This window comes from Aulostomus chinensis, chromosome 8, assembly GCF_037954235.1.
Source record: "Aulostomus chinensis isolate RoL2024-O1b breed Wild chromosome 8, RoL_Achi_v1.0, whole genome shotgun sequence".
NCBI classification, from domain to species: Eukaryota; Metazoa; Chordata; class Actinopteri; order Syngnathiformes; family Aulostomidae; genus Aulostomus; species Aulostomus chinensis.
This window is the reverse complement of record NC_141327.1, coordinates 27756629-27780237: the sequence shown is the minus strand read 5'-3', so window position 1 is coordinate 27780237 and position 23609 is coordinate 27756629. Positions and strand designations below refer to the sequence as shown.

Below are 23609 nucleotides of genomic sequence, written 5' to 3'. Positions count from 1 at the left end.
GGACGGCTAAAATGTTAATGCCACAGAGATCAGATGTGATAAAGATGCAGCCGGAGCGTGTTTGTGTGTGTGTGTGTGTGTGTGTGAGAGAGAGAGAGAGAGAGAGAGAGTGTGTGTGAGTGTGTGTGTGTAGTCGGCTACTTCAAAAGACGAGTGCTGGTTTGAAGTCATTTTTGAGTGGCAGTGCTCGTGGGAGGATAAGGGCGTGGATGGTGATGTCATAATGGTTGTCAACAAAGATGAATGTTCTCAGTCAAAGCATGCCTGATGTTTAGTTGATGTTCTGTCTCTCTTTCTCCCCCCCCCCCCGACTCACCTGTAACCACCTTTGACTTGCTACAGTTCTAAAATGTCTTGCTGCTGACACTCCACCAAACCTTTCTCTCTCATCACTGTGTTTCTTACCCCCCATATGTTGTAACGTAACTGGGTGTCAGTCAGGAACCAGAACCTCTCACTCTGGAGTGGACCGTCGCACCACAGCGACACGGTTCCAGAAAACCCCACGCAGGCGTCCGCACTGTTACCGCAGCCACAAATCTGCCCTTTAAACTGTAACTAAAACCCAGAGAAAGTGTTGGGGGTCTTTCCCGTCTCATGGACCAACCGGATGAATAATTTAGCCTCTTCAGACAATGACGGCTCAGTTCTGCTCTCCGTGATGATGACGGACTACAGCCACCATGACCCGATTGTCGTGGAAAAACTACACAGCTGCAATCCTTCGTTCTTTCTTTAATCAAAATAGGAGCTGATTTTGAGTGCGTTGACCGAGGGGACAACGGTATTAACGTTTGCCACTGCTGATCTCCATCTTCCTGCTCTGGAGCATCTGATGTGATGTCATCGATGATGTCAGTGAACGTTCACAATCATAGAGACATGACAACCACTGAGATTCAGTGCTCAGGTTCTGACAGTCAGTGCTCACGTGTTTGTATGAGCCTCGCTAGTACTGCTAGGATCGCTGCCAGCCCCTCCCCGCCGCCACGCCCAGCCCCCCAGCTCTGTTCCCACCTGTCATACATTTCACTCCAGCAGGAACGCCACACAATCACCTGCAATTACCGTAGAACTGGCAGCAGAGTGGAGCTGCCCAAAGATATGAGAGAAATGTGTAATCAACATGCTGAGATCAGCAGAGGATGGAAGTCAGTTCTGGTATGGGAGATGAGGAGGAACTCAAACTGATCAGAGCATATTTTAGTGGTGGGGAGTAACAGGTACTTTGAGTATTCCACTGTTCCTCCTCTTGAATGTTGTACATTTCAGAGCAAAGTGCAGTTGTTTTGAATTCTGTCCATCAGCCTCTCCTCCTTTGTCTCCCTCTTGTCCTCTGTCTTTCCATCTGTCCCTCTGTCTCCCTCCATCCTCTGTCTTTGTCTCTGTCCTGCTCTCCGGCTCTCTCTCCGTCCCCACTGATCCTGGATCTGCTCCACCTTCCTGCTGGTAAAGGAAGGTTCTGGTGGCTGCTGTTGCAGGATGTGCTTGCTGATGGAGAATTGTTGGGTGGAGGTTCATTGAAGGAGGGAGGTGCTGGACCTGCTCTACTTGGACAGAGTCAGGACAGAACTTTGGTTGGGGTTTGGCGCCGTACAAATAAACCTGACTTGACTTGAATTCATCGTTTGGTTGCTGATTTTTTTTTTTTTAATTCCAAAAGTTAAAGCTGGGAGAACAACCACAAGCAGATTTGTGCATCACAGCTTTGTCTTTGTTCCCTCTCCCTCTAATCTTCTCACAATTCGTCAGACTGATCATGTGACCTTTTGGAGAGCCCTGACCCTTAGGCTGGGATCCACTGGATGTGATCCGACCTTGGTCTGAACCGACTACCAGGGCCTGGGTTTAAGGATCAAACTGTAGCAATTCGTTGAATAAACGAGAAATAGTTAACAGGGGTTTTTATGCCTCGACCGTTTGTGCAGGTGACCTTTGACCTCTGACGACCAAACTCTTTTCATGTCATGCTTGAGTTCCATTCCTCAAGGTGCTCCTGATTACTGGGTCATACACACGCCGTCTGACTGATCCTCCGTCAACATGGAGGCAGGAAAACTAGAAGACAGATAAAAATGCCAAAGCACATCTGAAGACAACGGCCGTCCTCATAGTTGCTCTCCTGCTTCTCCCCTGAAACATCGGACTTATAAACACACACATTCCTCCTTAGGGTGGAGCGCCACATGATGAGGTGGTGTTGTTTTTTTACAGTCAAACAGGAAGTTAGCATCACAGGTGTGAGGAATTCTTTAAGTCCAACGGGAAGCCAATTTCTCGGGGATGAGGTATTTTTGTAGTTCAACAAGAAGCTAGCATTTTAGGGAGGAGGTATTTTTGTAGTTCAACAAGAAGGTAGCATTGTAGGGAGGAGGTATTTTTGTAGTTCAACAAGAAGCTAGCATTGTAGGGAGGAGGTATTTTTGTAGTTCAACAAGAAGGTAGCATTGTAGGGAGGAGGTCTTTTTGTAGTTCAACAAGAAGGTAGCATTGTAGGGAGGAGGTATTTTTGTAGTTCAACAAGAAGGTAGCACGGCAGGGATGAGGTCTTTTTGTAGTTCAACAAGAAGGCAGCACGGCAGGGATGAGGTCTTTTTGTAGTTCAACAAAAGGCAGCATCCTCACTAAGTAAAAACCAAAAACAGTTTGAGGAGTTTTCAAGCGGACCGTAGTCCGAGGAACCGTTCACCTTCTCTATTAAGGGTCCCTTGGCCAAACACTTTCTAAAGATGACAGGTTCTGTTCTTCCGTGGTTGAGGAAGGGCGATTATCCACAGAAGTTCAGCGAGGAACATTGGTGCCTGAAGCCTTCAGAGACCCACGTGTGATGAATCAAGCTGTTTGTGTGTTTTCACTGAAGCCAGGACAAGTAAACAAGGTGGTTGCCCCTTCCATTTACCGTAGAGATGTTCTGCTGTCGTGAGTTGAGTGGAGACTGGAGTTCTAGTAATTCCTGTGTTGGTTCACACGCAGTCACCCATCATATGATTCATGATGGTGGGAACACCGACACAGAGAGCCGGCTTGTGCCTGGAGACGCAGTGCATTCTGGGAGGGATATGCATCCTTAGGGAGGACAGAAGGGCGATTCTGCTCTTTTATTGAGTTAACGTGGTGGCTCCTCCGCTCGCTGCGTGCTGCTGTGTGTCGCCTGTGGGAAGCTCAAAGACCACAAGAAACAGCTGACAAATTTCAGGGCGGCGTGTGTTTGTAGACTGAATGCTGCCATAGAAGGATTTACCGTGTGGAGGCCCTCGTGAAGTCGGGGCGTAAAACCAGGAAATTTCTATCATAACTGAATAGTTTGATTGGCGATGAAGAGGGCTGTATGACCACAAGTTGACCACCTGTGGAGCTGTCACCTCCTCACACGCCATCTACCTCACCTTGAACCAAATTCCCTGTGGGAGGGGGCTTGCCCCCCCCCCCCACACACACACACACACCAGAGCTCCCTCCTGCTAGCAGTAGCAGGATACAGCACTTTAACATTTGACTCCTTACATATCGCGACATTTCCCTCTCACAAACTGCCAGTACTCTAAACTACATTACCCAGGAGCACTTATCATGATGGCGGTGCATCAAAGTAAGAAAACGAAGTCAGGTTTCATTGCGGGAGTGAGAGTCCTACTTCTTTGTGGCTGGGAGACGGCGTATGAATTTTTTTGACTGTCATGCGAACTTCGCCGAATGACTCATTTCGCTTTCAGAGGTTGATCCATCCAGCATTTTGAAAGAGAAGAAGAGATGGCCGGTTAAATGATCCATCCACGTTCAGGTTAGCTGAAGGCTAACAGGAAGTAGCCAGCTGGTGCTGTGCTCACAGAGCACGCTCAGTGTGTCTCCTCTCGACAGAGCGGGAAACGTTGCCGAAGACATGAACTCTGGCCCGCTTTTCAAATACAGACACGGACGATGACGTCGTCCCGGCCTCCATCAGTTCACCGTTTGAGTCTTTTCACATGTCGTCAATGAAACACAGAAAAGCGCTTTTTCCCCCCCTCTCCATTGAACCTAGTAGCAACATTTTGTAGCGACATGTTTCCTCAGTAGGTTTTGTGTTTTACGCAATATTTAATGACATTCGTTAAGATTCAGAGCTCCCCGCCAATTTTACAGTGAATTTGGTTTCAGAAACCTGCTTCATCAGATGATCCTGAAACAGAAGCGGTGGATGTTCTGATCCCGTCGCCAGCTCCTGTTTACTGACGGATGCTTGAGGGCTGGCTGGCTGTTTGTTTGAAGGAAATATCGGCGATGAAGCTCTTCTTTGCTTTGTGAAATGAAGCAGCTCTGCAAACAGACCTGATAGACTGCCGTCGACCTCCTGAGCTCTAAACTGGTTGCGCCGCTGCACTGTCACTGAAGCGTCTTTTCATTTCTGAATCTGATTTTTCTTTTTCTTTTTTTTTTCCTGTTTAGATTCACTCGATTTCTTTAGGAGACTAAACAGAGCCAGAGACACGGCATCTCACAGCCACACCTACCGACCCACCCACCTCCTCCACGGGGCTCCACCCTCATCCTGGCACCGTCTGCAAAACATCGTGTAATAAATTCAACTTCAATCCATCGACCTGCACCCCCCCCCCCCCCCCCACACACACACACACACACATCTGGGCTCACAAGTTCAGTCGTGCAAGTCGACATCTATATGCTGCTTTTCTGAATTTCATAGGAGAGCCTCCAGATTCTGTCCGAGTTCTGCCCCAATCTTCCCCACTGGACCGAGGGCGGCTCCTGCTGAGACACCAGGCAGACACGCAGAAACTGTGGCACTGACAGTTACACAGACATAAATGAGCAAAAACTAATTTGAACACTTAAACGGCAATTATGCTATGTTATGTATCTTATCTCGCCTCACACACTTCTCAGGAATCTCTAATTAGGCCTGACAGGAGTAAAAGGAATGAAAAATGTGGTCCTGAGGGAGTTTCAGGTGTAGACTTAGCTGACAGGTGAGGATCTGTGAGATAACGCCAGCTGACACGAAGACCAACTGAAGGAGAAACTGCAGCCAGAGTTTTAGTTCTGCCCCCTTATAGGGGACCTGAGGCCCTCAGACATGAGGGCTACCGGCACGGCTGAACTCCTCCATCAGTTAGTCGGGTTCCTTTTATCAAGCACGTTTAAAAGTAAAGCACGACTTTGCTGAAGTCGCGCAGTTCCTTCCGAGGCAAACCTTAGCTTATCGCTGCCACCCGTTACATTTACACTTCAAAACATCGCCAAAGTGGTCCGTTAGTGGAGACGATCTCCACGAACTAAACCTGTAAAGCTCCTCATTGTTTTGTTCACCACAGATCTGATTTGCCGATTGCATCATCCAAAGCCCCAACAAACAAGCCCCACTGGCGCTGGTGGAGGGAACCATGGTGATGCTAACTTCCTGTTAGACCACAAAACGACATCATCCCGGCAGAGGTCTGGTGCAGGAACTGAAGGGCCACCTCGGGATGAATTTGCAGTTGTGAAAGCGCTCTACTTCAATACTTGCTGGAATAAATGTGCCCGCTTTAAGTTTACTTCAGGATCTACTTTCTCCTCTGTATCTGGTTCTCTGGTTGTGTTTCCAGGGGGGTCGGGGGGTCGCCTCATGTTGGTCCGACCATGGCAGGAGCAGAGGGGGCGGGGCTGGTGTCTCTTTCAGAGGCCAATAATCTATTCATGGGACTGCTGGAGGGAAACGAGCCCAGCTGCTCTAATTTGAGAATAAAGAGGGGACCACCTTTGTTCTGGCGACTCCCCCCCACCACCACCACCACCCCAACCCCCACACCCCCTCCCACTCAGACACTGCCTCCTTTCATTCCTCCACTCGCCACCTTTCACACATTCAGATATTTGCCTCGACATTTACATAATCTGCTGGTCATAATCTCATGGCGACTGTGAGGTATCCTGTCCTATCGAACCAGTACACAACCCATGTGAGGAGGAATGGCCTCATGTCAGTTACCAGAATAAGAAACAGGTGAACAAAGACAACAAAAGATGTGTTGACCAGGAGCCGTGACGATGGCGGCGGCGGAGGTGTGACGTCATCATGGGTCATTTTAACAGCAGATGCAGGAATCTGTAGACGGCTTGCTGCTGCACCCGGGAGCCTTTTCATCTTGGAAAGCACACACCGTCTTTTGTGATGCCACGAAAACCAAACGTGCTCTGATTGAAGTGTGATTCTGAAAGAATTCATCAGCTGAGCACAAAAGAAACCATCTTTGTTCACGTCTAAGTTAATAAAGATGTTCAGGGTTAGTTTTGTTTTTGTTTTTTTGCCAGATTGAGTTTCATCATTCGCTCGTTTTAATGAGCTGGTTTTAAATCGTTTATTGCAGTTGTCATTATGATGGAGCCCTACAGGAAAATATAGTTTGAAGCTTTTGTAATGAGAGCGATGAGCCGGGAGGCGGAGATTATCGGGCTGGCGCTGGTCCATCTTATGTTCAGGTGCAGACTGAAGCGGGTTTCCTCCTGGCGTGACTTGTGCCAGTTTGACACAGTTAAGACTTTACTGGTGGTGGAAGGGGTTCAACGCCTCCTCCAGGAACTGGTCTGGATGGCAGCTTTGACCGGGGTTTAATGTGACGCAGGCGTCAAAATGATGCTGAAACTGTGACATCTGACGAACGAATTGATGAGGCGCCGGCTCTGTCGCCGTGATGACAGCCTGCCACGTTTTTAACTGCTGCTGTTGGGACCGATTTTAGGTGACACAGTTTAGGCGGAACGGCTGAAATTTTTTTATCATGGCGGTCACGCTGCTGATGCGTGGAGCAGCCGTTTTTAATTGTGATGTCGGGGGTTTGTCAGGTGTGCTGGTTTGACATGAGGGAATCCAGCCGAAACGTCCAACTGGGGTCTTGGAAATTCCAAACTGGAGGTCAACAGGAATGCACCATACAGGACATGGAATCGCGTTAGTGACGCTCTACCCTTATTCTGGCGCTGGAATCTGATTTGCACATCCAGACTGTCATCAATCAGTCAATCTGCTGCTCCGACCGTCTATAATCAGTCTGGATTTGCATATAATCTGATTTGAGCTGCAGGCTGAGCTGCTATAAGGCGCCATGACATGACATTGGAATATTTATTTAAACAGTCAACTCCAGCAGATCTTATAATTATCACACCAGTGTCAAAGTCCTCTCATGTCAGTTTTGGGGTTTTAACCTCCATGTGTGAAGGCACTTCTGCACCTCCACGTGAACTCAATACAAACACAGCAACTCATCAATATTAATAAGTGGGCGTGACCACGGTATAAACTCCTCCCCTCGGGCGGTCCATATTACCCAGCCTCCTCCCGAGCCCCTCAAACCGCTGTCCCAGCTGTAGTCGCAGTCAGTCGATCTCCAGTCTGCGAGGTTCGTGGATGATACAGAACAAAAGGGAAGGAGTCGACGTGACTGTTCCACTTTCAAGAGCTTTTCTCGGAACAACGAAGCCGGTGCATGTTTGACCCGGAAGACCGGAGGGTCGCACCGACTTCCATTGAGCACAGTGACCCGCCAAGCAGCATCCCTCCGCCGGCATGAGCCTGCGCCGGAGCATCGCTCTCCTCAGCCCGCTGCTGCTGCTGCTGCTGTCCGCCCGCCTGCAGGTACCCCACACCCCGCTCCTCCTCCTCCTCCTCCCCTCGCTTCTCTTCATCTCCCGCTCATCATCTTCATCTCTTAACAAGTTCAGGAAAAGTTTCTCTTCCAAGCTGCCCGCAGTCTAACGGAGCGATGAACTTTCTTAGTGACCTGAATTAAAAAGAAGCATCTTAGAAAAACGTGAAAATACTCGCGATGTAACCTGAACTAAACCTAAGAGCGTCTAACCACCTCAGCCTGGAGGTGTTTGCTCCGTAACAACAGATTCAAAGGTTTGATCTCACAAAACAGGACACTTAATATTTACTCGTGATGACAAGTGTGTCAGCTTTCAGCTTCCGGTCCCATGAGCTGGAACGAAGCGGCTGCTGGACTCCAGAGGACCGTGTTTTTCATCATCATCATCAAAGTTTCCAGAGATTCACCAGCGTCTTCATGCTCAGGAGCATCGTGGCGTCGCCTCAGTCACTTAGAGACACCTGACCCAGTACCTGACCCAGCACCTGACCCAGTACCTGACCCAGCACCTGCCAAGTCAATAATTATATCATGGTTTAGGATGAATTTAACCTCAAAGGCTGTTGGATAAATGCTGCAAACTTTTAAAAACACTTTTATTAATAATTAGGAATTTTTTGCTTCTTCCTCCCACTAGCAGAGGAATAAAGAATACAACTCATAAAACCGATGACTTATGGCAAAGACTAAAACGAAAAACCATCAGCTAATAATCAAATTATTGTTTTAAACAAAGGTGTTTTTGTTGTTGTTTTTCTTGTGAGCTGCCTGCAGTATTTTATTACCATTTTGGCACATTTTCCAATGAATTTGGATCTGATCAGGTTCAAGATGTCGGTTTGCCCAGAAGAAGCTATGCTAACACTTCCCATCTACCACCATTCATTGTGCTAAGCTAGTAGGGTATCCGTCTTCTCTTCTACCACAGAGACTCTCCCTTTCATCCAAAGATCAACTGCAGAGTTGAATCAGGGGCCCCGGGTCCTAGCAGCCAGGAGCCTTCACCTCCTCTGGATTTGTGTCTCAGTTGTTGTCCTCTCACCTGTGGATCTTCCCCTGCAGGTGTCTTCAGCATCAGGACACTTTGAGGTTCAGATTTTGTCGATGCAGAACGTGAAGGGGCAGCTGCAGAGCGGCGCCTGCTGCGACAGATCCCGGGCTGCGGTGGACCGGCGGTGCTCGGCCGAATGTGACACTTACTTCCGGGTCTGTCTGAAGGAGTACCAGCTGAAGGTATCGCCTGCCGGGCCCTGCAGCTTCGGCACCACCTCCACGCCGGTGCTGGGTGGGAACACCTTCTCTGTACACAGCAGTCAGAGCGATACGGCCCGGATGGTGCTGCCGTTCAGCTTTGCATGGCCGGTGAGTCCAAAAGGTTGTGAGTTTGTTGCTGTTTGTTGTGTCTGAAATCAGACGTTCAGATCCCGCAGGACCGATCTGGATCCACTTTGGAGGCTTCGGACCCCCAACTGAAGTACTTTTCCCCAACTGGGACCCTCAAATCTAGAGATCCTCTGGTTTAGGATGGTTTTTACCTTAGCTTCTAGTTGTTTCTTTGCTTATATTTTTCTTTGTAGGTGTCTTATCTCACATTTAATCATTTTAAGAAGTTTGGAGAAAAAAAAGTTACTGTAAGGTTTCCAAGAGTGTCAACAAGGAACAACAGGGTTGGAGCAGGAAGAGGAGAGTCTGAGGGTTTTACCTCCTGTGGGAGTGAGCAGTGGACCTGCGGAGTGTCCCTGGTTAGATGAGGAGCCTCCGTGTACTTGGTGGTGGCGGCGGCGGCTCCAGTCTACAGTTTTCTCTTCCAGGCTGGTTGTCACTGTTCCTCTCCCAACCTTCCAGCACCTTAAAAGAGAAAGCTGAGCGACATTCCTGGTGTCGGTCCTGTGACTGCTGCTGAGGCTGGCGTGGCTCTCGGCCGTAACTGGCCGGGATGTCCCAGTCGTTCGGCTGAGCACGTCTTGCGGGGACGAGCATCTTCTGGTGCTTCTGGTAACAAACTGCCGTCAAGGCAGACCAACGCCGCTGGCGAGAAGCAAGTGGGAGCTGGTCAAATGTTTCTCGCTGCCACCCACTGTGACCGACGGGCATCGCTCATGTTTGTCTTTGTGGATCGGGACGCAGCAGCGGGATCCCTGGCCAGAGAGGTGAAGCAAGCGTGGTGCAAGAGGCATTGAGTGGTTTTCAGTCACTGCTCCGGCACGCTGGTTCTGCATTAGCGACAGTCATGTGGCGGTGAAGTAAACAGCTCCGTGGTACGCTGGAGGCGTGACACGCTCTGCGTGCCGCAGCAGATTCTCAGCTCTCCCTGCAAGTTTGTGGAGAACAAACCAACGGAGTCTTGAAGCAGTTTTATTAACAATAACGTGCTCGGGTCATGTGACATCTGAGTCACCTTCAGACAATTTGTGTAAAGTTTTGATTTGTTTTTTTTTTAAATGTGATTGCCGTGACACCTGTGGTGGACAGGGTTGTACCCCCCCCCCCCCCAGCACCATTTTCATGGCGTTCCGTCCTCTATAGTCCATCTGACGCCGTTCGAGGCTCTTTTACTTTTTTTCTTTTTTTAAACTAAATGCATGACGGAGGGTCTGTGAGGATCATTTCCTGGTTCGCGTGGCGTGCTGTGTGGTCTTACATCATCCTGTTTTCAGAGCTGAGCTGATGTTGGCATTGATCCACAGCAGCTAGACAAACTCCCTCCTCCCGTCGGGAAACCGCCGTCCGTCCGTGGCGTTCACAGACTGGTGGCTTCAGCTGTGATGTCGGGTTATTGAGCGCCTCGAGCTGCTGGCGGGATTATTGCAGCTAAATGGGCCATAACAAACATCACATAGGAAAGGGCGGGGGGCAGGGGGTGTTCGCATTTTTACTTTTCCTCTGGATGACCGCCGTCATCGTCACGGCGTTCCTGAGCATCTCAGCTCAGCAGCGGTTGAAGCGCTGAGCAGTCACACGCCAACTGGCCTTCTTCAGATTCTTCCTGGAAACCATTTTGTGATCGTCAGACGGTCCCGACCTCCACTTTGGGAACCGCTTTGTTCCGACTAAAAAAACCACGTTGGACTCCTTCCTTCTGCTGGTTAATGATTGTGTCATTTCCCCGGCGACACGGGACTTCGGGTTGATGAGATCTTCGACAGTAACTTGATTGCACCCATCAGTTTGTACCCATCAACTCAGCAGTCACAAAAGTATAAAACTCAGTGATCCTCGAAATGTTTCGCCTTCAAACATTCCTACTTGATTAGTAATTATTGATTACTGTCGTCGTATTTATTGACGAGTCGTTTTCTGTGTGTGCAGAGGTCATACACGTTGATCGTGGAAGCCTTGGACTTCAACAACGACTCCTCCGGCAGTGAGTATCACCATCCCTTATCCTGCACTGTTTAGTTTTCTCTCCCACTGAAACTGACCTGACCTTTGACCTCTGCCGTGCACAGGCAATGGCAGGTGGTTTCATAAAAATGCCGTCTCGGTGTGGAAACCGCTGCTAAATATCTGCAGCGGTTTGTAAGTTCAAACCAAGTCACAGCGAGCGTGGAACGAAGAGCTAGGAACCATTTGGCGGCGTTTCGTCTCGACTTTGCGTTCTAAACTATGGTTCTGGGATATTTGGATTAGGGAAACCTTACAGTCCTTTGGAGCCCTGAATACTTAATTTTGATAATTATGTGTACGCTTTTTTTCCCTTTTTTTTTTTTAGAAAAATATACTTTGTTCCTATTTTTGGGGGGCTTTAAAAAAAAAAAATCACCCAAAAAACAAGAAGCTAAAATGTCAGCTTGGCAGTCGCTATTGTCAAAATATACGAAAGACAGGTACAAGCTAGTATGTTAGCAAAAATATAACTTAAAGCTGACATGTGAATTAACTTTGGAGCTAACAATCTTCAACCCACAGCCAATGTGCAGGTCAAAAGCAACTGAAGCAAAATGCGAGCTTATAACAGCCACAAGCTTAGAAAGAGGGAACTAAAATGTAACTTTAAACAAAGCCACATGCTAAGATGCTCGCTAAATTAAACAACGTGAGGCTCAAATGTAAGCCAAAAGAAGCAACGAGAAGCTAAAAAAGGCTATTAATTGAATATGTTTGGGTCTTGAGGAGACAAACTAGACGAGGGCAAAGACCTCCTGCTTTCAGTTTGAGCCCTGGACAGTTGTAGTGCGTTCTTCCTCACCTCTGTTGACCCCTCGAGGATCCACTGTGAGGGGTGTTCACACGTCCTGGTTGAGTCCCATTCAGTAAGTAAAGACTCCGTGTAGAGCAAGCGAGGGCAGTGGGCCTATGTTTATCATCCAGTGGTCAACAAGGCACTCAGAGCGATAGTGTTCGCTCGGTGCTGTATTTGGCATCCCGCAGGGAACCATTATAGGCCCAGTGTGAAGCTGGCTTGCCTCGGCCCGGTCGGACCACTGTGGGGGAGGGGTAACAAATGTGAGATTTTGAGGGTTTGCTCAGAAAACTGCAGCGGACAAATTGAGCTATGAGGTCAAAGCTGAAGCTGCTGTTGAGCCAAATGTGGACAGAGCAAATATTGACCGTCTCAGTTTAGCATCAACAAGCTAAGTGCCCCCAACACGTGGCCCCCCTGAACACCTGGTCGCACCCGACGCTGCGGTTCACCTCGGGCTGAAACCTCTGGTTCTGTGTCAGTTCCTCTTATCCGAGTTCCCACCTCGTCAAAGTGGGATATTTTGAGTGTATACAATAGTATGTTTCTTCCAGGTGTATGTATTAGGATGGGTTGTCTTAGCTACCAAATCTTTCACTTCCTTTTGATTATTTCTCTTCCTGGTTTTTGTATATGTTATAATTTACTCAGTTAAAAGTGTCGTGTGTCATCGGCCCACAACGGTTGCATGGAAAATGATCACGTTGTGAAATATATTTTAAGCACCGATTGGTTTTGACATTTTTTTGCTGAATCATCATTCGAGTAAACTTCATGTGACATGATCATTTAACATACTGTCAGCTGCAGTTCCTCTATTGGCCACTAGATGAGCGAAGGAATTGTATGGCGTGAAAAAAACCTGAACAAACCCTCTTTTTCTTTTTTTTTCTTCCTCGCCATTGTGGATGATGTTTCAAGTTGGTATGAAATTATTTTTGCTCCATGAATATCTCTGGTTCAGCGACAGCTCTCTGTACTTCAGCCTCAGCTGAACACGCTGCTTAAATGGTGAAGTTCCTCTTTGTCCCTCAACTGCAGCTCTCAGGCAGGTGTTGGCGCCGCGGCTCCGCTGGTATTTGTCAGTGACGTGCAAGGTTTGAATATTTGCTCAAATATCCGACGAGGAACACATCCAGCTACTTTTGATGTTAACTTTTTTTCTTTTTTTAAATTTTGTCAACCCCGTGCTGTTTTCAGCACCTTTTTGAACTTCCTATCGTGACGCGAAGCCTCACACTTGGCCTCCAGGCCGATGGTGTCACCTGAGGTTTTAGGAGCGTCTTTTTCTTTTTTTTTTTTTTTAGGGATTTCAGCCTCGTTGGCCACCGCCTCAGCCCGACCACACTTTCCACCTCATTGGTGAAATATCGCAGAGCAGCTCAGCATTTGAGAAATCTCTGGGACGTGACAGCAGCTAGCGTCTTTAGCAGCACCCGGAGGGATTGTTGTCCGAATGCGCCGAGTCATAATTTGTTGAGTCGTTGATTAGTCCGGTTAAAAGACCTGTGAAAGTCCTGTTTTGTGTCAGATGCCTTCAGGGTGAGTTGGATATTTCTGGGTTTGGGCTCTTTAGGTGTCATTTGGTTCAGTTTTGCTGTTGTCAGTCTCGATTAGCCTCAAGCTAAACAGATGTGTCTGGCTCTGTCTACATTCTGGAGTCCAAAATAAAGAAACGCAGGAGGAAGAAAAACACGTGTGAGCTAAAGGAGGTTTTTGTGTTTTGAAGCACCATGGCCTCACGGAGCCTGTTGTTGTGTCGTCAGATGTTGGAGGGGCGGTGATCGAGCGGGCCGTCCAATCGGGGATGATCAACCCCAGCCGGCTGTGGCAAAACCTGAAGCACAACGGCCCGGTGGCTCAGTTCCACTTCCAAGTGCGCCTCAGCTGTGACGAGCACTATTACGGCTTTGGCTGCAACAAGTTCTGCCGCCCGCGAGATGACTTCTTCGGTCACTACGAGTGCGACCACAATGGCAACAAGACCTGCTTGGAGGGCTGGTCCGGTCCAGACTGCAACACCGGTGAGCTCGTCTTCGCCAAAACCAGTTCCTCCCTTCTCCTTGCGAGGTGAGACAGTTGAACAGGACCCGAGATTCATACTTGTCTCCCCCTCCATCCATCTCCGCAGCCGTCTGCCGACTGGGCTGCAGCACCGACCACGGGGCCTGTAAAGTTCCTGGAGAGTGCAGGTGAGTCACGGTTCCATCGTCGTGAACATGATGCTGACTTAATCAGAACCAGGGTACTGGAACATGTAAATATCATTTTGTGTGTGTGTGTGTGTGTGTGTGTGTCTCAGGTGTCTGTATGGCTGGCAGGGTGAGTACTGCGATCAGTGTATCCCTCACCCTGGATGTGTTCATGGAAGCTGTGTGGAGCCCTGGCAGTGTCTCTGTGACACCAACTATGGAGGACAGTTATGTGACAAAGGTACACACACACACACTCACTCTCACACACACACACACACACACACACACACACACTCTCACTCTCTCTCTCTCTCTCTCTCTCTCTCTCTCTCTCTCTCTCTCTCTCTCTCACATATTTACATGATTCACGAGTTTAATTTTCAACCTGCAGACCTGAACACATGCAGGACGCAGCAGCCATGTTTGAATGGAGGAACCTGCAGCAACACGGGACCTGACAAATACCACTGCTCCTGTCCCGAGGGCTTCTCTGGAGTCAACTGTCAGAGAGGTGAGCAGAAGCGATGGTTCGATTCCAGCTTCAGCGGGGACTGTCAGACCAGATCCTGCTCTCAGGTTGGATGGTGTTTGTCCCAGAGAAGAAGCTCGGAGCTCCTGGAAAATCATTAAAATCATTTTGAAAGGTTGATGACCGTAGCCGAGTGAGAGGTTGTGGAAAAAGCCTGTTCAGGGGTCAAAGGTCAGGGGCCGGTTTGGTGCTAAGCCGGAGGAAGAAGCAGGTGAAGAATCTCATTATGAACAATTTTCAACAGTTGTAAAGCCGGAAAGAGGGCTTCCTAGAGGCAGCAGAACATCTGGGATGCCACAGCTGAAATGAACGATTCCTCAGTACAACTCGAACGAGTCTTGTGCGAGTCTTCACTGCCAGGTTGTTCAGTGTCTCTCGGGTCTGTCTGTCTGTCTCAGCCGACAACGCCTGTCTGTCCAACCCCTGTTTGAATGGAGGCAGTTGTGTGGAAACCAGCCAGGGATTCGAGTGCCGCTGCACCGCCGGGTGGAGCGGACCATCCTGCTCCATTGGTAAGACTTGTTCCCACCTTTGTCTCTGAATCCTGCTGATGTCTCTGGTGACCCTGGTCTCACCGTGTCCGTCTCAGATGTGGACGATTGTCTGGAGAGTCCCTGCAGTCATGGAGGAACCTGTCAGGACCTGGTGAATGGGTTCAAGTGTATCTGCCCGCCTCAGTGGTCCGGGAAGACCTGCCTCCTCGGTGAGTCGAAGCCCGCAAACACGCGAACGCCTGCAAAGGAAACTGAGAACTTGACCCGAGGATCAGATTGCTTCTAACGAGTCGAAAGTTTTTCCTTCCACCACTGTAAAAAATTTAAATGATTATCGGATAAATTGATTTGATAAAAAAAAAAAGTTGAATCCGTCATGAATTTTAAGGTGACTATAAATCAGGAAGAGCGGGCTTCTCTCTCATCTTTCTTTTTTTTTTCTGTTCCAATTCAGACGCCAACGAATGCGACAACAGCCCCTGCACCAACGCCAAGTCCTGCCACAATCTGATTGGAGGGTACTTCTGCGAGTGCCTCCGTGGTTGGATGGGCCAGAACTGTGACATCAGTGAGTACGACGTTGACGCCCTAAATCAACGCTTCCCAAACGAATGTCAGTCTGTGTCCGACTCCAGCTGCTGGTCGTCAGAACAAAACATCTGTGACGCTGAATCTGACAGCCGCAGGCGGGATGCTAGAAGCTAGCGGCTCTGCTAATGGGGGCGGAGGTGTGTGTGTGTGTGTGTGTGTGTGTGTGTGTGTGTGTGTGTGTGTGTGTGTGTGTAAACTTCCGGCAGCTCGTCTGGTTTCTCCTCTTGACAAACTTGTGCTGAATTGTTTTCTGCAGATATCAACGACTGTCGTGGGCAGTGTCTGAACGGAGCCACATGCCAGGTGAGCCTTCCCTCGGGGGATTCCCTGCTGACATGCTTTCTCTCTCTCTTTCTCTCTCTCTTTCTTTCTTTCTACAACACACACATGTTCCCCACTCCTGCAGAACTAATGCTCAAATGCTGAGTCATATCGCCATGACAACAGCAGATCCAATTACTCCAAGCATTCTCCTTTCCCAACAACTTTTTCCTCCATGTTTTCAAAAGCTGAGTGTTTTGTTGTTTTTTTGTCGACGTTTTCTCACAACGATGTTTTTTTGTTTCCTGACGTGGTTGACAAATGATTCTTGGGGCTGTCAGTCCGTTCATAATGAATCTGTATGTCTGACATGTTTTGTAAAGACTTTTAATCCCTGATTACGATATGCGAGACGTTTTGATTGACGGGGTTCATAACAGTGTCATCTCAAAACACTCTCATGAACCAGAAATCAAATAAAAACCTAATTTTTCGATATTTTTTTTTGGAGGATTTCCTCCATTTTGAGAACAGACGCTGACGTTGTCGTTCGTTGGAACTGATGCGCTGTTTTCCACCTGCTACCCCCCCCCCTTTTGAAGAAAAGAACTTCTGAAAAGTTAAATCTTCTGTGACCACTGAAATCGTCTCCACGTTGATGGGAAATGTGGCGCTGCTCTCGGGCTCGTTTCATGCTGGGTTTGCTGTGAGTGATGGAGGCAACTGGCAGTGGGATGTTTTAGACTCGTGGTTCCAGAAGTGAGCGGCGCTCGCGCCTTCACACGCTCGACTGTTGCAACACGTGGGTGAGAGCGTGACAGTGCTGTTAGTCCGTGTCACCGAAACCAAACCAAACCCACGAGGGGCCCTGAGGGAGTCTGGAGGACACGATGACAAATGTCCTCATCTGTTTCCGTTCAGGACCTGGTGAACAGTTACAAGTGTGTGTGTGCGCCAGGCTTCAGTGGCAGACACTGTGAGGAAGACGTGGACCAGTGCGCCAGTGGGCCGTGCCTCAACGGCGGCCGTTGCCACGATGAAGTTAACAGCTTCCGCTGTCTCTGCCCACCCGGTTTTTCTGGAAGTCGCTGTCAGGTGAGCTGATTAAGCCACGCCCACTTTGTTTGTTGCATTTATTGAGAAGTCTCTCTCAGTCTCTCTCTCTTTCTCTCTCCAGTCGGATGCGGATTACTGCCAGCAGAACCCGTGTCAAAATGGCGGCCAGTGTTTCAACGTGGTGGCCGACTACGTCTGTAAATGTCCTGAAGACTACGAGGGCAGGAACTGCTCGCGGCTGAAGGACCACTGCCGCACGACGCCCTGCAAAGGTGCCACACCATCATTTCACATCGACTTGTAACACCAGTCAGTCGTTCCCTGTAACCGTATCCACGTCCTGTAGCGGTGGCGTTGTGTGTTTACCGTCATGACATCACTCTGTCGTATTAGGTTTGAAGCCAAATCTAATGGACAAGCTAAAAAAGTTGGGCCCTGGGCCTTCATTTCTCAGACATGAAGCCAAAGTCTGAAACAGGTGGCATTGCTTCTTCTCATCCTCAGTGATTGACAGCTGCACAGTAGCGGTGGCGTCGAACGCCACACCAGGTGGGGTGCGTTTGATTTCATCCAACGTGTGCGGCCCCCACGGGCGGTGCCAGAGTCATGCAGGCGGGCAGTTCAGTTGTGACTGCGAGGAGGGATTCACCGGGACCTACTGCCACGAGAGTGAGTTCTGTCTGGACTGGGGTTCTCAAAGTGGGGCCCTTGAAGGTCCCCGGGGGGCCCTGAGCAAAATGTAGTCCCTTCTGTTGGATTGCTTTCACAAATACTCATTTAAATTCCACCAGTATATAATTTTTTAACTCTTCCTCCATTTTAAACTGGTTTTCATGTCAGAGTTTACATGCATTTAATGTGTAAAGCAAACATAAAACAAATTAGAACACAAGAAAAGAGTGACACAAATTCTGCTTCTGTCTGTCAGACGTCAATGACTGTGAGAGCGCCCCCTGTCTGAATGGAGGAACCTGTATTGACCAAGTGCGTCAGTATCGGTGTATCTGTGCTGAAGGTTGGGACGGCCCCACCTGCCATAACAGTGAGCTCCTCCTCTTCCTTCTTGACTCCTCCCCCTCAGCGCAAGGCGACCAACATTCTGCAGATGTTCTAATGTCGTTTTGCGTTGCAGACGTCGACGACTGCGGCTCGGATCCGTGTCAGAACGGCGGTGTCTGCCGAGATCTGGTCAATGACTTCTTCTGTGAATGTACCAATAGCTGGAAGGGGAAGACCTGTCACTCAAGTAAGCCCCGCCCCCATGTGTGACTGTTCTTGTGGTCAGTTTTCTTTATGGCTCCTCCTGTCCTGTTTTTAAACTCCACACATCCTCATTTTACTCCCTTCTTTGTTTGAAAAATTAAAAAAAAAAAAAGAGAGAAACAGTTTGGACTTTGAAAAATTCTAACGAACCCAAAGGGAGTGATTGATACTATCAGGTCACGTGCAGAGTCACCCACCAGGCCTGATGACACACTCTACTTTCCTGTTTGGCGTAAATTGCTGCTTTCTGATGGCGTTTTGTCTTCCAGGAGAGAGTCAGTGTGACCAGGAGACCTGCAACAACGGAGGAACCTGCTACGACGAAGGCCACGCCTTCCGCTGTCTCTGCCCTGCAGGCTGGGGCGGAGCCACCTGCAGTGTCGGTCAGTTACCCTCGTAGCACTTTTTACATCTAGTCTTTTTTTATTTATTTCACTTTTATTCATTTTGGACCTGAATGGAAAGTACGGTGGCTCGCTGTTGCGGGGTCGAGAGCTCCAGAGAGACGCCGTTGGTTTCGGACGGTCACCCTGGCTGCTGGTAGTCTTGAGCCAGAGTTCCGTTGCAGGAACCTTGAATGGAGGCGCAGCGTTTGATGACGATGTTTTCATGCTAGCTGCTGGCTAACGGGCCCATTGTGTCCTCAGCCAAGAACAGCAGCTGCCTGCAGAGCCCCTGTGAGAATGGAGGAACCTGCGTGGTGGATGGAGACGCCTTCAGCTGCGTCTGTAAGGAGGGCTGGGAGGGCGCCACCTGCAGCCACAGTGAGTCACTGCAATCAACAAAGCATTTGTCATTTTATTCTGATATAATTCTGTTTTAATCCTCAAATGTTCTTTTCTTTTGTCTATTTGTTGTTGTAAAATCTTTATTGATAATTTACCAGTCACCTTTTCCCATCAGATTCTCTAAATCTCCTTGGAATCTACCTTGAAATTAGGGACTGTATTTATTTAAAAATGACGAGAAAAATACAATTATATATTTAACTGTCATGTCAGTGATGAAGTGCCTTGTTTCATGTCTTTGAGGAAAAGAGATACTTAGATTTTTTCCCCTTTTTAGGGGTCCCCGCACCTTACTTTGAGAACCCCTGGTCTGACGCTGTCCTTTGTTACTTTATTTTCAGATGTCAATGACTGCAGCCCTCATCCCTGGTGAGTCTCACTAAATCAAACTAATTTTGGTTCCGACGACTCGGGAACACATTATTGGTGGCGTTGTGTGGAGGTTCTGTGAGCCGTTGGTGTCAGGATACATTTTTATCCTCTCTGCTCCAGAGTCTCGCCTCACGCCACAGGGTCAGAAATGGTTTTAAATATTTAAAAATGTCTGATCACTACAAGCAGACATTTTTGTCGATGGGGTCTTGAATGACTTTTTCCGCCAGACTCACCCTGTCCTGTTCTCTTGCAGTTATAACAGCGGAACGTGTATCGACGGAGACAACTGGTATCGCTGTGAATGTGCGCCGGGCTTCGCCGGCCCCGACTGCAGGATCAGTGAGTGTTGACCTTTGACCCTTCAACCTGCTGCTCGCTCTCGTTCAGTCTTTCTTCAGTAGGTTTGTGTTAACACGAACACGGGAGGTATAAATCTTGTGTGATACAGACGACTCAAACACTCACCAGGCGTGCTTCTCCTGTTTATTGATTATTTGTGAATGATTGACAGCACTGCACCGCTCACGCAGACGCTTCTCTTCTCAGACGTCAACGAGTGCCAGTCGTCTCCCTGCGCGCTCGGCTCGACCTGCGTGGATGAAATCAACAGTTACCGCTGCGTCTGTCCTCCAGGTAGAACCGGCGCTCGCTGCCAAGAAGGTAAACATGACTTCTCCACGCCGTCATTATCGGTTTCACAGTTCGATTCATGTTTCAAAACGCACAAGGCTGCAAGGACGGCACTGATGATGGCTTTGTGCCGCAGTGTCGGGGAGGCCCTGCGTGGTCGGAGGGTCGGTGGCGGCGGATGGAAGCAGGTGGGACGCCGACTGCAACAGCTGCCGCTGTCAAAACGGGAGGGTCGATTGCACAAAGGTACAAACACATTTTAGTTTCTCAGAGATTTAAAAAAGAAAAAATGAATAAGTACATAAATCATGAAATATTTTTGTTATTATTTTTCTTGCCAGATAAAATTGCCCATTGATTTTTTTTTTCATAAATACTTTTTGCATAAATTCAATGTATTTTTAATTGTCTTTGTCTGTATGGTGGCTGACGTCATCATCTTCTAACCGGAACCCTCATATACTTTTAGCTGTGGTGCGGCCCGAGACCCTGTAGCCTCCACAGCAAGACTCGTGGCGGCGAGTGTCCAGGCGGTCAGACCTGTGTCCCCATCGCATATGAGAGCTGCTTCGTCAAGCCCTGCACCAATCAGGGAGAGTGCTGGAGCCACACCCACCAGGCCCCGCCCACAGCCAAGTGTCACCCAGAGAGCAGCTGCGCCAACATCACCTTCACCTTCAACAAGGACGTCATGGCAAAGGTCAGAACTGAACTGACAGAGAGCGCCAGCAAACGCCGTCTTCTCTGCTGCGTTTGTGTCTCTGTGGAGCTGATTTGCTTTTGGAGTGCCTTCACACTAACTTCCATGCTAGCATTGTCGCTCATGCTGACGTCCAGAGGCTAGCTTCAGGTTTATCAAGTTGCTGCGAGCTGTTGATGGTGTTGCCTTTGCAGGGCGTGACAGTGGAGCGGGTGTGTCGAGAGCTCAGGAACCTCTACGTGGTCAAGAACCTGTCCTCTGACTCCTCCTTCTCCATGAGCTGCACACCTTCGCTGAGTGTCAGCAACGAGATCCACATTGCCGTGGTGAGTCCCTCCTCTGGGAAAGGCTTCTGCGTGCAGAACAACCGAGTCTCAGCTGTCAACGTTTCTAGAATTCCATTTTCTTCTGAACAATTCTGAAGGACGGCAGCGTCTCTTTGTCTTAATCCAGTTGGTACTGGAACAGAAAATGTTTAAGTAAACGTAACCAGTGATTCGAGGGATTATCCCTGTCAACCGCTGTCCTGCTGAACCTTCCAGGCAACAGAGGACCAGCAGGGAGGTTCGACCTTTGTCAAGGGAATCAGCGACGGCATCGTGGACCTGGTCAGCAAGAAAAGCGCCAACAGCTCCATCATCAGCGCCATCGCTGAGGTTCGCATCCAGAGACGACAGAGCCGCGATCCCAACAGTGAGTTCAGGGTTCCTCAGGAGTCTCTCTTGAGTGGAGACGAGTATTGTGGCTAGAAGGAGGCGACGTTAGAGTTGGTCACAGTTATTTAGAATGATTCTAATGATTATCAACTCCAAACGCATCTTGGCGGGAGACGTCTGTGAATGTTCTTGCTCACGGTAACTCTTGAGCGCTGTGTCGTAGCTCAGCTGCTCCTAACAAACCGGTGAGAACTGGAGAAGCCTCTTGGATGAGAGGGGAAACCTATTCAGTAAACATGAGCCTAGGACACCGGAATTGAAGACCTAAAGAGAGCAACGAGGTTCACTGACGTGGGGACGCCGTCCTCTGAGGGCAACGGCAGCAACTGTTGCTCCGCTCATGTTTGGCAGTCAAAGCACGTCAAGCTCTGACAGAGAGTTTTGTTTGTCTGTTTATATTTGTAAGATGAGTCTTGTGACATATCGATTACCGTGCTGTGGTAGTCGTGGTTACAGATGATGTCGTCGTGCCTCTTAACCTGTTACTTTTTCGCTCCAGACCACCTTGTGCCTCTGCTGGTTTCCGTGGTGATTGTGGCCTGGGCCTTGACAGTCACCTCTGCCTTGCTGTGGTGTTTGAGGAGGCGGCGGAAACAGAGCACCCACACAGGGGTCAGCACCCTGGTGTCGTCACCATCGGCGCCTGCAGCCGAGGACAACAATGCCCTGCACAACAGCGTGGGCGCCGCCCGTGAGCAGCTTAAACACATCAGGAACCCCATCGAGAAAAACCAGCACAAACACCTTATCCATCAGCACGTCTACGAGGACAAGAACTGCACCAACGCCAAGACCAGGAGAGCAGAGAGGAGGAGCCTGACAGAAGAGGAGGAGGAGGCTGACAAGCGGCTGCAGAAGGCCAGGGCGCCGCCTGCCTACTGGCTGGTAGACTGGGAGGAGCGATCGCTCCAAAATACGACCAGCAAACCGCTGCTCAGGACTAGCAAACAGGACAACAGGCAGCTGCAGACGCGCGGCGTCAACAGGACCGAGTGTATAGTGTAGCCAACTGCCGCAAAATGGCTGAACATTCTCAACGCGGTGGATGTTTGTGGTCCTTCGTTGTGGCATTTAACCAAAGGTGGCGGCAACAGGACATAACGACTGGTCAACTGCAGTTCCTGAACCATCTGGATGTGACGAACAGCGTTTCTGGCTGTTGCCTTGGCGACTTTGGTGTGGATATGAAGGATCGTCCATGTTGAATGTTACTGTATAAAAGTGTAAATAGTTTCTATTTGTTGTGTACATTTGGTTCATTAACTTAAGATAAGTTTTTATTTATGAGTGTTTGAAGGTTCGGCAGCTTGGTAAGCTCTCAACTTTTAGATGGAAATGATGTTTTTTTGATAAATTCTTTGTCAGTGCCAAAATTGTTTGTGTGTTTGAGCCTTTTTGGTTTGGGGCATTTTTCTGTCTCGTCTGCTCGAAGCTCTTGTGGGTTGTTCTGTTAGAACTTGCTGGACGGCTGCTTAGACACGTGTTTCGCTGTTTCAGGGTCTTTTTATTATGTGTGTGTATATATATATATATATATATATATATATATATATATATATATATATATATATATATATATATATATATATATATATATATATATATATATATATATATATATATATGCAAACCAACATGGTGGCAGCGGTTTTGTTTTTGCTACTGAAGAGACAAACTTTGTGTTAAATTGTTTGTTTGTAGAGTGTAAAAACCATTGGACGCGTGTTTGTGTTGATCTGAATGATAACTTTCAGGATGTTCTTGGAAGAGTTCTGTCAGTGGATGCGTCACATGAGGAGAAGTGGTTTGATGAAGGATGGACGAATAAAAAGGAGTTTTTCTCATCCGTCTCACTGGAGTGTCTTTGGACCTTCAGAACCTTGTTGTTATGGAACCAAAATCCAGTGTTTAAACCATTTGAACGTCCAAAGTGAAATGCTGACATCGAATGATCTGCAGTTTTTGGTTTCAAGTCCAACACTGAGTTTTAACGTCACCCTCATCCGTCCAACATCAGACTATTAATGTCTTTCTGACTCTCAAACGGCGTCCGGTGTCAGCGGCGTCTTGACAAATGAATTTAAATCTCTCAGAACCAAAGACCAGGTCAAGGTGGGGAGTTGATCTCGGGACAGCGACACCTCACATGGGCAAAATATGACTCCTAAATCTGGCCGGCAACATCCTTTTAAAAGGAGTC

At 48.6% G+C, this 23609-nt stretch overlaps 1 protein-coding gene across 2 annotated transcripts; it reads left to right on the top strand.

Moving 5' to 3' along the window:
- Positions 1–7347: 7347 nt before the first annotated feature.
- Positions 7348–22921, top strand: LOC147257912 (protein jagged-1a-like). Of its 2 annotated transcripts, none has more exons than XM_086210277.1 (26): positions 7348–7615; positions 8691–8990; positions 10938–10992; positions 13578–13835; positions 13943–14003; positions 14114–14244; positions 14398–14517; positions 14934–15047; positions 15125–15238; positions 15484–15597; positions 15877–15923; positions 16803–16976; positions 17059–17209; positions 17442–17606; positions 17866–17979; positions 18070–18183; positions 18470–18583; positions 18848–18964; positions 19330–19357; positions 19617–19702; positions 19910–20023; positions 20130–20239; positions 20463–20693; positions 20888–21019; positions 21236–21386; positions 21909–22921. In XM_086210277.1, exons 1-26 carry the CDS (start codon positions 7547–7549, stop codon positions 22412–22414), a joined length of 3690 nt encoding a protein of 1229 aa, XP_086066403.1. In that variant the 5' UTR covers positions 7348–7546; the 3' UTR covers positions 22415–22921. The 2 variants fall into 2 exon arrangements, with proteins under 2 accessions (XP_086066403.1, XP_086066404.1); XM_086210278.1 differs by having other exon boundaries at positions 21236–21349; positions 21909–22088.
- Positions 22922–23609: the final 688 nt, after the last annotated feature.

What these genes read in the sequence shown, in the direction of transcription:
- LOC147257912 (XM_086210277.1), top strand. Translation starts at nt 7,547, where the DNA reads ATGAGCCTGCGCCGGAGCATCGCTCTCCTCAGCCCGCTGCTGCTGCTG. An exon ending in TGAACGGAGCCACATGCCAG is followed by an intron (nt 15,924 to 16,802) that starts GTGAGCCTTCCC and finishes GTTTCCGTTCAG; the next exon opens with GACCTGGTGAACAGTTACAA. An exon ending in TTTCTGGAAGTCGCTGTCAG is followed by an intron (nt 16,977 to 17,058) that starts GTGAGCTGATTA and finishes TTCTCTCTCCAG; the next exon opens with TCGGATGCGGATTACTGCCA.